The sequence below is a fragment of the Clupea harengus genome, chromosome 26 (assembly GCF_900700415.2).
Source record: "Clupea harengus chromosome 26, Ch_v2.0.2, whole genome shotgun sequence".
In the NCBI taxonomy this organism is placed as follows: Eukaryota; Metazoa; Chordata; class Actinopteri; order Clupeiformes; family Clupeidae; genus Clupea; species Clupea harengus.
The window spans coordinates 9,947,298-9,960,864 of NC_045177.1; the positions used below are offsets into that span (position 1 = coordinate 9,947,298).

Below are 13,567 nucleotides of genomic sequence, written 5' to 3' on the forward strand. Positions count from 1 at the left end.
AGAGTCTGGTTTGGCCTTGACGACAGACACTCATCAGAGCAGTCAAGTGGTTGAGAGGCTGAACAGCGCTGAATTATGGCAATTCAAAAACATGGTGTTAATCCCATGGCTGTCCTGTAGGTGAGGGTGACGGATTTACATTTAATTCTAGCAGCTACAGGGAGCCAGACCAGATGTGCCGTTGCCTTTCTGAATCATCTGCAATGGTCCCACAGGCAAGCCCTTTAAAACTGAATTGGAATAGTAATTACAAGAAGTTGTATAACATATTGTGTGTGATTTGGGTCTGATCTTAGCTACATGCTCAGAAAAATTAGGTTGATCAGTTACAACACCCACGTTTTGAGCAATTGTATTTGGGGTCAATGAAGAGGAACCAATCTGGATGGTAATATTTTGTGGAATAGCCGGATTGACTGCGAATACCAGGAGCTCAGTTTTTGAAAGATGAAGGTGTCGATCTGAAGCTGAAGGTGTCGATCCCTCATCCAAACTGAACTAGCACTGAGGCGTGCGGAAACTGGAGCCAATGGAATCATCCGGAGGATACAAGTGTCCATATATACCCCACAGACGTCATTTTGCTTGGCATGGCCTCATGTGTGTAGAAAAGGCACACTGTCTCATTACCCAGTAGTTACTTCGATTGGCTCAGTTTCACTGAAAACAATGGAGGCTTCATGAAACTGCCCATATGTAGCATGTCAGGGGGCTCTGTGGGATTCAATGTGAAAGTAATTTCAGAAGCCTTCAGTATATAAAGGCAGACAAAGGGGGAGATTTCAAAGCGGGAGGTACTTCTGTGTTAAATCAGCTGACGCTTCAACGGAGTGAATGAGACACCCACGAGGATGTGTTTCCTTCCCAGCCCTTCTGATTCACAATAACAGTGTTTTCAGATATGCGCTCTCCTTGTAAGGCACTTAAGTGATTCAGCATGCATGTTTAGTGCATCTGTACTGTATGGGGAATCAGCCCATGACATATCAAAGGGTCTGGCATGCAAAGGTGTGGTGGCATAAGCAGTCAGAAGCACAGCCTATGCATGCGACTCCATAATATAATATTGAAACGATAGTAGTTCTATTTCCATCCTAGAAACAGGTGGGCAATTCTTATGAATTCTCTCTTTTTGTACGTGCACACTTATCAGCAGTTATCTAATTAAGATTTGCGAGATGTTTTTTAGTGTAGCTTTGAAGCTCATGACAAACGTGGATGATAATGAGACCTATGAGGGTCTTCTCACTGATGCCAGCCTCTTCTCCTCTCCCCCTTCCAGGCGGCGGGCAGTGCAGGTAGTCATCTTAAACTCCAATCTAAAGAGGCTCCTTCCTGATATGTCAGACACCCTTCAGAGTCCTCAGTGCTCAGCTGCTCCAGAGATTCTACAGAAATCACCACTTCATCTCTCTCATGCACAATGACTGATTTGCATTTTGTCGTGATACTTTAGAACTACTTCAATATTTCACTTTCAGTCAAGAAAAGGGTACCTAGAAGTGGTTTCATGACACAATTGCCAGTGTTACAACTTCAATGTTCATGCAAAAGACCATTCTTTATACCCCGAGAAGGTTTCAACACTCGGTGTGTCCATCCCTGTGTATTAACAGTAAGATTCAATGGCCCCTAGTTGTTTAAACTCCTCTGACAGGGAACATCAGAAAAAAGGTTAAACCACCTGAAAGACTCTAGCGTCTGGGAAGAGGTAGTCTAATTTGTCCGACTTGAATCATATGTTCAGTCAGCAATAAACGAATGTCATCCATCATGTAAATACATAATAATGATCTTGTTATTTCTATCCACACACTGCAGTCGAATTAGACTAAGGCAGAAAAAGAAACATCAGCGCATTTTCTGCATATTTCAACATATTTCCTTGTACATACGGAGAGTAATCGCCTGGATGAATGTATTGTTTGTCTCGTATGATTGCCTCGAAGGAAGAACATAGAGGTCTGTGTGTGATCCACAGCAAAGACAATGACAAGAGCGGAAGGTTGAGGTTCACAGGCTAGGATACACATCTCCAACACCTCCCCCAGGTGAGGAGTCAGTCAATAGTGAGATACTCCTGGGCTTACGTCTTCATCTGATGTGTTGCACAATACTTTCACCTCTGTTCAGAATCAGAATCAGAATCAGAATCAGAAAGGTTTTTACTGCCAAGTAGGTTTTCACCTACGAGGAATTCTTTGTGGTACAATGGTGCAAACAATAAACATACACAATAAACAATAAACAATACACATATTAGGTTACAGCAGGAGTGTGCAAAAAAGGGATTAGAGTCCGTGTTGGGGGGCGGGGGTCCCGGGCCTTGTTGATGAGGCCAACCGCAGACGGGAAGAAGCTGCTCAGGTGGCGTGAGGTTTTGGTCCTGATGAACCGCAGCCTTCTGCCGGAGGGGAGTGGCACAAGGAGTTTGTGTCCAGGGTGGGAGGGATCAGCCATAATCTTCCCTGCACGCCTCAGGGTCCTGGATGCATACAAATCCTGGAGAGATGGCAAATTGCAGCCAATCACCTTCTCCGCAGAACGAATGACACGCTGCAGTCTGCTTTTGTCTTTGGCAGTGGCAGCAGCGTACCAGATGGTGATGGAGGAGGTGAGGATGGACTCAATGATGGAGGTGTAAAAGTTCACCATCATTGCCTTTGGCAGGTTGAATTTCTTCAGCTGCCGCAGGAAGTACATCCTCTGATGTGCCTTTTTGGTGAGGGAGATGATGTTTAGCTCCCACTTGAGGTCCTGGGAGATGATGGTGCCCAGGAAGCGGATGGACTCCACACTGTCAACTGGGGCGTCACTCAGGGTGATGGGGTTGGGAGGGGCTGGGTTCTTCCTGAAATCGACAACCATCTCCACTGTTTTCAGTGCGTTGAGCTCCAGATTGTTCTGTCCACACCAGGTCACCAGATGGTCAATCTCCCACCTGTAGGCAGACTCATCACCACCAGAGATGAGCCCAATGAGGGTGGTGTCGTCCGCGAACTTGAGGAGCTTGACGGACTGGTGACTGGAGGTGCAGCTGTTGGTGTACAGGGAGAAGAGAAGAGGGGAAAGAACGCAGCCTTGAGGGGAACCGGTGCTGATGGTCCGGGGGTCAGAGACATGTTTTCCCAGCCGCACGTGCTGCCTCCGGTCAGACAGGAAGTCTGTGATCCACCTGCAGATGGAGTCAGGCACACTCAGCCGGAGAAGCTTGTCCTGTAGCAGAGCCGGGATGATAGTATTGAAGGCAGAGCTGAAGTCCACAAACAGGATCCTGGTATAGGTTCCTGAGGTGTCCAGGTGCTGGAGGATGGAGTGAAGGGCCATGTTTACTGCATCGTCTACAGACCTGTTAGCTCTGTAGGCAAACTGGAGGGGATCCAGTAGAGGGTCAGTGATGGCTTTGAGATGCCGCAACACAAGCCGCTCAAATGACTTCATCACAACAGAGGTCAGAGCAACGGGTCTGTAGTCATTAAGTCCACTGATCTTTGTTTTTTTGGGGACGGGGATGATGGTCGAGGTTTTGAAACAGGCTGGTACGTGGCATGACTTCAGTGAGGAGTTAAAAATGTCTGTAAACACCGGTGACAGCTGTTCAGCACAGTGCTTTAGGATGGATGGAGAGACAGAGTCTGGCCCGGTTGCTTTGCGGGGGTTCTGTCTCCTAAAGAGTCTGAAGACGTCCCTCTCCATAATGGATAGAGTCGTCACTGTGGTGGGGGAGAAGGGGGGGTGCTCTGAGGTGGGCAGCTGTGGAGAGGCGTAGGCCTCTGCTGTGGTGGGGAAGGTGAAGCTGATGGGCTGGAGCTGGTGGGTGGTGTCACAGGGGATGGTATCAGGACTGTCCCATTGTCTTTCGAAGCGACAGTAAAACTCGTTCAAGTCATTGGCCAGGCGTGGGTCGTTAGTGGAGTGGGGGGCTCTAGGCTTAAAGTTTGTTATCTGCCTAAGCCCTTTCCAGACAGAAGCAGAGTCGTTGACTGAGAACTGGTGTTGGAGTTTCTCAGAGTAAAGACGTTTAGCATCTCGCACCTCCTTGCTAAACATGTATTTTGTGTCAATAGACCTGTCTCTGTCCCCACTCCTGAATGCCTCTTCCTTCTCCAACCTTAACTTTCTGAGTTCAGCTGTGAACCAGGGTTTGTCGTTGTTATAACTCACCCTGGTGCGTGATGGTAAACAGCTGTCCTCACAGAAGCTGATATATGATGTCACAGCTTCTGTGTACTCATCCAGACTGTTGGTAGCGGTCCTGAAGACATCCCAATCAGTACAGTCCAAGCACGCCTGAAGATCCTCCACAGCTTCACTGGTCCACTGCTTAGATGTCCTCACAACAGGTTTGCAGAGTTTTAATTTCTGCCTGTATGCAGGGATCAAATGGACCATGACGTGGTCAGAGTGTCCCAGTGCAGCCCGGGGGACGGCATGATAGGCACTGCTAACTGTGGTGTAGCAGTGATCCAGAATGTTCTCCTCTCTGGTCGGGCATTTAATATATTGTCTGTATTTGGGGAGTTCGCGGGTGAGATTTCCTTTGTTAAAGTCGCCGAGGACAATAACTAAGGAGTCCGGGTTAGTCCTCTCCACACACAGTATCTGGTCGGCGAGCATGCGCTGTGCAACCTGCACGTTGGCTTGCGGTGGAATGTAAACACCGACCAGAATGAATGAAACGAACTCACGGGGGGAGTAGAATGGTTTACAGTTGATAAAAAAAGATTCCAGATCAGGAGAACAGTACTATTGAATCACTGTCACATCCTTGCACCAGCCACTGTTAGTGTAGAAACAGATTCCTCCACCTTTCGTCTTGCCGGAAAGTTCTGTGTGGCGGTCCGCTCTGAAGAGTTGGAAGCCTGCCAGCTGCAGCGCAGAGTCCGGTATTAATCCACACAGCCACGTCTCCGTGAAGCACAAAACGGAAGAAAGGGAAAAGTCCCTGCTAGACCTGATGAGAAGGCACAGTTCATCCATTTTGTTGCTAAGTGAGCGGACGTTGGAGAGGAGTATACTCGGTAGAGGCGACCGAATGCCTCTCCTCCTAAAGCGCACCAGGGCTCCAGCGCGTTTACCTCTCCGTCTCCGTCTCACTGTGTGTCCAAGGCCTTTGATTTGTAGGTCTGATAAATCCACGGAAGAGGCGAGAAAGTTGGGACATAAAACAGATGGTGTTGAGTCCCTGATATTTAGTAGCTCTTCTCTCGTGAAAATAATCCGCGATATTATTATTATCGCCATAGCAACACAATAACAAAATAAGAAAATAAGGAAAAAAAATCCAAGTTGAGTCGTAATAAACAGAATTAAAGACTCAAAACAATACAGTGGCTGACAATACAACAAAATAATCCGAGTTGATTCGCAAAAAAACAGAATTAAATATTAATTAGAGACTAAAAACAAACATAGAAGTGTGCACCAACACACCTAGGCAGCCATACGAGGCGCCATCACCATGACAACTAATTCTAGTTCTATTTTGTTCTCTAACATCTTGTAACATCTGGTGTTATATGAAATTGATTGTGTATAAAATAAAATAATTAATGAAAAACATGTCTCAACACATGACACTCAGTAATGGTAAAGGTTGCATATGGATGTCTACCCAGTGACAGTGCTCTAACTTGTAAGAAGGTTGTGAAAGCCTTTCGTTTTCTAATAAAACAGACATCTCTCTGCAGGTCATCATATGGAGTCAGCGGGGATGTTGCACTTTTTTGATCCACCCGGTAAAGAGCACGATGGGGGAGGATTTATTTCCACTCCCCCGGTGATCCAGTTTCCGTCAGCATGACAGGTGTGATATCTCAGAAGCCGCTCTGATCTTCCTGCGAGGGAAAGGATTCAATATGTGCTTCAAACAAGCGTGCATGCATTTACTCATTCTTATCTCCTGCTTGTGAAGATCGACAAAAAAGATTGCATGCGTGTCTAAATTCATGAATGCAAATATTATATGTTCATCTTATCATTTCACTACAGTACGTTTTTCAGTTTGGAGGCTTGGTATGACTTCAAAAGATGAAAAAAATCCATCATCCATCCCATTAGTTTCAGTAAATTGATATTTTCTATCAATCATTCCCAGTGTGAATGAAAATTACTATTTTTTAAAACATAGTGCAAGATAACATTGCAGAATTGCTTGGCCCCATTTATTGGTGTCTCATCATATGTGTGCCCATTCAGTAATATGTTGTGGGCTTACCTTTTGGAGAGAACTACATATCACTAGAATGAGTGGTTCAGAGCGCAATTAAGGCCAGGGCTTATGTGTGGACTGTGCTCCTGGATATGGTAGCACTTTGAACCTCCCACTGTCTTGAGAGAGTCCATTTCAAATGGTAGAGGGATGCGCATGAACTCGGTTACGCTCATTCAAGTGCACCCAGTATGCACCTGTTTATTACTTCAGAGGTGATCACAAATATTACACAAGGATTGGGATCTGACCTGCCTTTAGTATTGAATTAGTTGCCCCAGTATACTCATAATTTACCATCATATTCCTTGACAGATCAAGAACGCAACTGTTGTACACTGAGTACTTTAGTGAAGATGTGTCATTTCAGTTGTAGGGTGCTTTTAAAAAGGAAGGGAGCAATTAAGCCATATTGTGAAACCGCTTCAATAAGGTCAAAACAGCAGGAGAGTCAGAGGCCCCTGACTGTGAGAACAGAGACTGAGATCTGAGGGGCAGATATCCATCAAACACCACCACAGACACTCAACAGTTTGGGCATGTGTGTCAGCTTGACATGAGTGTGGATGTGCGATGGAGTCCCATCATGTACTGTTCTACCTAATCAGTAGTGTGACAGTAATGTGACGGGTTCAAGCGTCTGAGATGTCGGTTGGAAGAGAAGTCCAAACACCTTATTCCAGCACCAGAATGCTTGCCAAAAGCAGGTTGCCCAGAGGTGTTGTCATGTCTGACCATGCCTATGGTTTCATCTTTGGTCGTCATCATTTTCTGGACCATGCATGTAGGCTACCTGAGGAGAGGCCATTTATATTTTGCCAGAATTATGACTGGCAGCCCACAGGTCTTTGTCTTAGATTTAGTCTACCATCATTTTAACCGAGAGGTATGATTTGGTATATATATGTGTATTTATTGGAAATGATGGGTTACTTTTTTGTTCACTTATGGCGTTGAGTTCAGTTCTGGATATAACATAAAAATAAATCCCTCATTATGATGTCTTTTTTGCAGTCATTGTGAGAAAGACTGAAAAGTGTGAAGACATGCCTCGCTCTTCCCTACTCCGCATTCAAGCCATGATGTTCATATTCACACCTGGTGCTCATAGGTTTCACTCAGAGGCTGGATATAGATCCCTGAATCAATAAAGGAAAACATCTTCCATTAAGCACAGAGCTCCCAACCCTTTATGTTCTTGCCATCCATCTAGAGGTGAATCATCATACTTATCTCTCAAAATATCTGTAAAATCATTACCATGTTCTCATGCTTATAAGGGTGTAAACAACACAATACATAGCACCCACTGCACACCATCCATCCACAGCCAAAGTGTGATAAAGAATGTGTTTTATTTTGCAGTATTCAAAAATAAAAATGGTATTTTACATATAGCAGACTTCATAGGCAAATAGAAAGCAAAGCTGAAGCAGTAGCACATCATGTACACTTGTGCGTGATTTCCTCTCCCCTCTAAGCAAGGCTACATGGCCAGCCTTAGTCAAACTTCCCTTTCTGTATGTACAATGCCATTATAAAAACCTTATAAAAGTTGCATATGAAACATTGCACACACAAGGAACTGAGAGTAAATTCATTCTTAGATTCGTTTTTTTTCAACATAAGTGCTCTTTTGGGTGTTTGTTTTCCCACAAGTACAGAAGTTTCAAAGAAAACGAGAGATAATCAGAGAAAAGGTTTAAAAAAAAAAAAAAGCTTATTAATGAAAACCAACTATGTCCACTCATAACAAGTCACATAAATCCTCTCAGCACATTTCTATAATGTTTGGAGTCAGACATGAGGGGAGTCTGGGCTTGAGAGGTGCTGAATGGATTCCCAATAAGATCTCTGGTGTCCTGCTCCTAAACGACATTAAAAAAAAAAAACATACAATACTTTTTCTATAGGTGGTGTGTTGGTCAGCTTATACTGGCAGCATGTGAAGCTGTGCACTGCATGTGTGTCTGCTTACAACAATGCAAACCAAACGACCGAGTGAGACGAGCAATTTGGGTGACATAGATATAAGTGTGTCCTCCCGCTAACGCACATGAAAGGCCATTCTGAACAGCAGGCGGATCTGTCATCTTAATCATCTATTGTTCTGCCATCTTACTCATCTATTGCTATGGTAACCTCTCTCTGGCTGCCTTCCTTTTGATGTGTTATACTACATCCTGTTGTGAAAAGCACATCACAACTACACTTCACAGTGGAGCCAGCATCCCCTCATTACTACACATAACTGATGAGAGAACAAGTTATACTCTGTCAAATGATGTAATACCAGTGCTGGGCATTATGTTGTATAATATATTAATATCATATATTATAATATTATAATATTATAATATATGATATTAACGGTGCCAGCACTTTGGCTCTTCGACATTGGTAGTGTTTCTGCTTTGGTGTACACAGTAGGTTGCACCGTCATGACGCATCATCAGGAGGTATCATTACAAAAAGCAGGAAAGAAAATGTGAACAACGCTGAAGTTACGCCACACACACACCCATTATACTTCAATCTATACCTTTCTGCTATTGCGAGACACCTAAACATAAATATTTTGCTATTTGTTTTGTTTTTTTTAGCTATAAACACATTCATAGTACTGCAGTAGTATTTGAAAAACACTTACGAGGAATCTGTGACTTCAATCTTTATTGCTTCCTTCACTTCGAACCAGCTGAGTCTGACAGCAGCGGTGCACTCCATTTGGCAAACGCACAGAACATATACGCCACATTTAGAACGTATAGAACACACAGCGCAGATCCCTCTGACTGTACAGGAGGGACACAGGGGGCTTCTCCTCGTGGTGTACCAGGCCTGCTTTAGTTGAGGTCCAGGAGGTCTTTCATATCCTGATGAGACTCTCTCTCTTTTTTTACACAGATTAGACACTTGCCTGAAATGCAGTTGATTATCAAATATGTTTGGAAGTTAATGGCCTTAGACAAATATTATAAGAAATGGATCCAAAATCATTACACACTCCCTTAGAGTGACATCGCCTGGTCTAGACTTAGTTATGTTCAATCCTCCAACTTAAAAAAACTGCAGCTACACACACCTGAACCAGGTTTTGCTGTAAGCAAACTGTAGACTGATACTGTGGTAAGCTCATATTAAGAAAGGGTTTCATCATGCTATACATTGAACTCAATGCTGTGCTGTCATAACCGTACAGTACTTGATAACTGGAAACAAGCTACATTTGTTTATCAAACATATTGGCTCTTCAACTGCATTTGAGGTGAAATGAAGATCAGTGTAAAGCTATGTTTGCACAAATAGTCACTGAATAGTTACTGTGTTTTGGGGGAGTGTTTGACACGGTGAAAAGTAAATAAACACAAAGAAATTGGAGAAAGGCAGCGTTTCAAGGAAATATAAAACCTTGCAAGTTAGAGATTAATCAGTTCACAATTATATCCATCACACCACATTACAAAAATTATATAAGCATTTACCGAGTGTAACATATTATTAGATCATTTTACATTAATGTAAACCCTTAATCATTCATGTGTATATATTAATTGATCTGCTCTGGGGTTTCTTCTGGAGTTACATTTTTGCACAAAGATCGTTTTGTGGAATAACAGTTATTTTTTGACATCTTGCACAATGTAGACCAAAGAAAAACAACTCGTGCTTCCAACTTCTTTAAAAGTGCATTATTATAATCTCTATTGTTAAATCTTTACAAACAATAACAAAACAAGCTAGCAGCGGTTATATTGTGTAGTCACAGATGGTCCCTCTCTTTGCAATAGTTAAATAGACCTTCAATAAACATTTGTTTACAAAGTAAGTAAAAAACAAATCAGTTTTTTTGGTACCACATAAGATCATACCAACATATTCTTCATTCAGCTCTTCACCTTTGATACTCACAGCATCAACATGTTCTCAGGACATGAACCTACAGGTCAAGGTTCACACGTCCAAACCATAGAATGCTCAGGACATGAACCTACAGGTCAAGGTTCACACGTCCAAACCATAGAATGCTCAGGACATGAACCTACAGGTCAAGGTTCACACGTCCAAACCATAGAATGCTCAGGACATGAACCTACAGGTCAAGGTTCACACGTCCAAACCATAGAATGCTCGGGACATGAACCTACAGGTCAAGGTTCACACGTCCAAACCATAGAATGCTCGGGACATGAACCAACAGGTCAAGGTTCACACGTCCAAACCATAGAATGCTCGGGACATGAACCTACAGGTCAAGGTTCACACGTCCAAACCATCGAATGCTCAGGACATGAACCTACAGGTCAAGGTTCACACGTCCAAACCATAGAATGCTCAGGACATGAACCTACAGGTCAAGGTTCACACGTCCAAACCATAGAATGCTCGGGACATGAACCTACAGGTCAAGGTTCACACGTCCAAACCATAGAATGCTCGGGACATGAACCAACAGGTCAAGGTTCACACGTCCAAACCATAGAATGCTCGGGACATGAACCTACAGGTCAAGGTTCACACGTCCAAACCATCGAATGCTCAGGACATGAACCTACAGGTCAAGGTTCACACGTCCAAACCATAGAATGCTCAGGACATGAACCTACAGGTCAAGGTTCACACGTCCAAACCAAAGAATGGTCACCCCCCAGTGTGAACAGGAAGATGTGCTTCCATTCCTGGGGCCGTCACAGAGGCACTTGTCATCAACTGTAATGGTATTAAACAAACAAACAAAAGTATTCAAATAAAAACACTGGGTAGCTCCCTCCTTCCTTGTTCTCATAGGCAAGTTTCCCTTTCCTCTCTGTAGCTTTGCATACTCCCTCCTCCGCCAATAGGACAGCAGTACTTGTGCACTTCCTGTGTCCTTGTGTGCTATTGCTTTGAGCGGGTCAGGGTCACGGTTAGGGTCAGGGTCAGGGTTAGGCTCAGGGTCACGGTTAGGGTCAGGGTCACGGTTAGGGTCAGGGTCACGGTTAGGGTCAGGGTCAGGGTCATGGTTAGGGTCAGGGTCATGGTTAGGGTTAGGGTCAGGGTCACGGTTAGGGTCAGGGTCAGGGTCAGGGTCAGGGTCATGGTTAGGGTCAGGGTCATGGTTAGGGTCAGGGTCAGGGTCACGGTTAGGGTTAGGGTCAGGGTCCGAGCGAGTCTCAGAAGCTGGACTCAGGGACGGTCCTCTTCCTCCCCAGGCTGGTGCTGCTGTAACGGCTCCTCTGCAGGGTCCCGCACGAGGCCTTGTCCGCGGTGAGGCTCCGTGCCGGTGCTGCCGAGAGGCCGTTGCGGTGCAGGGAGGCGGTCCGCCGCAGCGACGGGTCGGCCTTGCTCTGGATGTTGGAGGAGCTCTGCGAGCGCTTGATGTCCGGCATGCTGCTACGCACCACCTTCCCGTTGGCCAGCTCGTCACCGTGGCGACCCCGTGCGGAGCCGCCGCTCTTGCCCTCCGCGGTGCCGTTGGGGCCCCCGTTGGGGCCCCCATTGGACAGGGACAGCTTGGACAGGCTCCTGCTCCCTGCATCACTGCCCCTCCCCCAGTCACTGTCCCGGGACCGGCGCATGGAGTCCTTCTTGAGGAAACCCCCCTTGAGGAAGGACAGCAGCCCGTCGTGTGCCTTCGACTCCTCTCCCCTTCTGCCCTTGTCTCCGTCTGGGAGCTCCTCGGCCGCGTCCCCCTTGCCTCTCTGCTGCCTCGAGTCCAGGCCTGAATGTGCACTCGGGCTGGGCTGGAGCCCAGAGCTGGACCCCCTCATGGACTGCGAATGCTGGATCTTGGCCCCCTGGTCCTGCTTGGGCTTCCTGGTGCTCCTCCTGCCGAGGGTGTCGTCGTCTCGCTGCTGCCTGGTGGCGGTGGTGCTGCTGCTGCTGCGCCTCGGACTGCTGCCCGTCGTCCTGTCGGCGCTCTGCCCCCGCGGGCCCTCGGGGGTCTTGCGGAGGTCGGCCTGCTCCTCAGAGGACCTGCCGATGCAGCTGAGGCTGGAGGAGCTGGAGGGGGTGGTGGGCTGCTGGCCCTTGGGGCCCTCCCTGGTGGAGGGGCTGCTCATCAGAGTGATGATGGAGTCCTTGGTGCAGCGCGGCCTCCGGCCCGACTCCAGGTACTCCACCAGCTCCACGGGGGCGGGGGCGGGGGCGGGGGCAACCCCCTCGGGAGCAGTGGTGGTGGCCGGTTTGCGTCGGTCCTTGGAGCCGAAGGACCAGCGCAGGGGCAGGACTTTGCTGAGGGTGTCCTTGGTCTTGGTGGGCGCCCTCATGCTCACGCTGCGGCCCTTGATGCCCCGAGCAAAGGGCCTGAACTCAGAGCCACCTGGAAGGGAGGTAGGGGAAGAAATAAGCAACAATTTGGGCATCAGTACAAAGGCGAATACACTCAGCTCCAGAAACAAAATGTATTTCAGAAATCAGCTCTTTGATGTTGTTCTCATAATAACGCAGGAATTACTGAATTACTTTGATCTTCCTATTTTTAATGGAAATAATAGCCCAAATGCCCAGCAAGTTAATGGAGACTCTATTGAGCATGGCGGAAGACAGTAATGACAAACCTCTCTCATCTTTGGATGGCTCCTCGTGGAAGACCGGGGACTCGGGGGAGTCTGGGATGGAGGAGGGGCAGGTGGTGGAGCTCCGTGAGACCACGCTCCCTCTCTTGCTCTCCCCCGCCAGGCGGATCAACCAGTGGTCAGACATGGAGGAGCTGGTGGAACCTGTTGGAGGCACACAGTAATCAAAGGTCAGAGGTCATATGGAGGTCATAGTAGTTATATGTGATCGCACTATACTTTATGTACATTGCTTAATTTGTAGATATGTATGTAGTATAGGGCCAAAGAAACTATCAACCATTTAGGCCTAGAGACATTTGACCAACTAGTCCTTCGTTCCAGTATTTTCAACAGTGAACAACAAGACCACCACACTCTTCGTATAGTAAAAATGAAACATGGAGAACTGCGTTATGGCTCGTGTGCCATGGTGGACCCCCCATAATAGGGGACCCTACTGAGCACGTTTGCATGGATGTAACGATAGCGTTTAGATGACTCAGCTTCCTGAGATGTTAAGTGCAACCCTTCCCTCACCCCTGACGGAGCTGTTGGCAGACCAGGGCGGGATGGCGTTGCGCCGCTGGTAGAAGAGGATGTAGGCGCCGCGCGTCCGCAGCTCCTCATCGGGCACCAGGTCCACACTGCTGTCATCATAGCTGTACCACTGGCCGTCCACTGAGTTCCTACAGTATGCTGCAGAGGACACACACAGAGTTATGAAACAACCACGGACTGCAATGAAGACTGATGAGCTATAAGCAGAACACATACAAGGACTGTTGTTCTCTCCTTTGTGCGTCGCTTTGGATAAATG

General features: G+C 46.5%; 1 protein-coding gene and 1 long non-coding RNA gene across 2 annotated transcripts in view; both read right to left on the bottom strand.

The window, feature by feature from the left end:
* Positions 1-7,547: 7,547 nt before the first annotated feature.
* On the bottom strand, positions 7,548-10,808 carry LOC122128903. Its single transcript, XR_006151691.1, has 2 exons — positions 10,203-10,808; positions 7,548-10,151 (listed from the first exon to the last, which is right to left on the bottom strand). It is a non-coding gene; the product is annotated as an uncharacterized LOC122128903 (long non-coding RNA).
* Positions 10,809-12,620: 1,812 nt separating this feature from the next.
* Positions 12,621-13,567, bottom strand: part of usp43a (ubiquitin specific peptidase 43a) — an 83,110-nt gene continuing 82,163 nt past the window's right edge. The window contains exons 13-14 of the mRNA XM_031563793.2: positions 13,288-13,446; positions 12,621-12,912 (exon numbers count right to left, since the gene is read on the bottom strand). Coding sequence (XP_031419653.2) covers positions 12,644-12,912; positions 13,288-13,446 — 428 coding nt within the window. The 3' untranslated portion in view covers positions 12,621-12,643. The remainder of the gene's footprint in view (positions 12,913-13,287; positions 13,447-13,567) is intronic.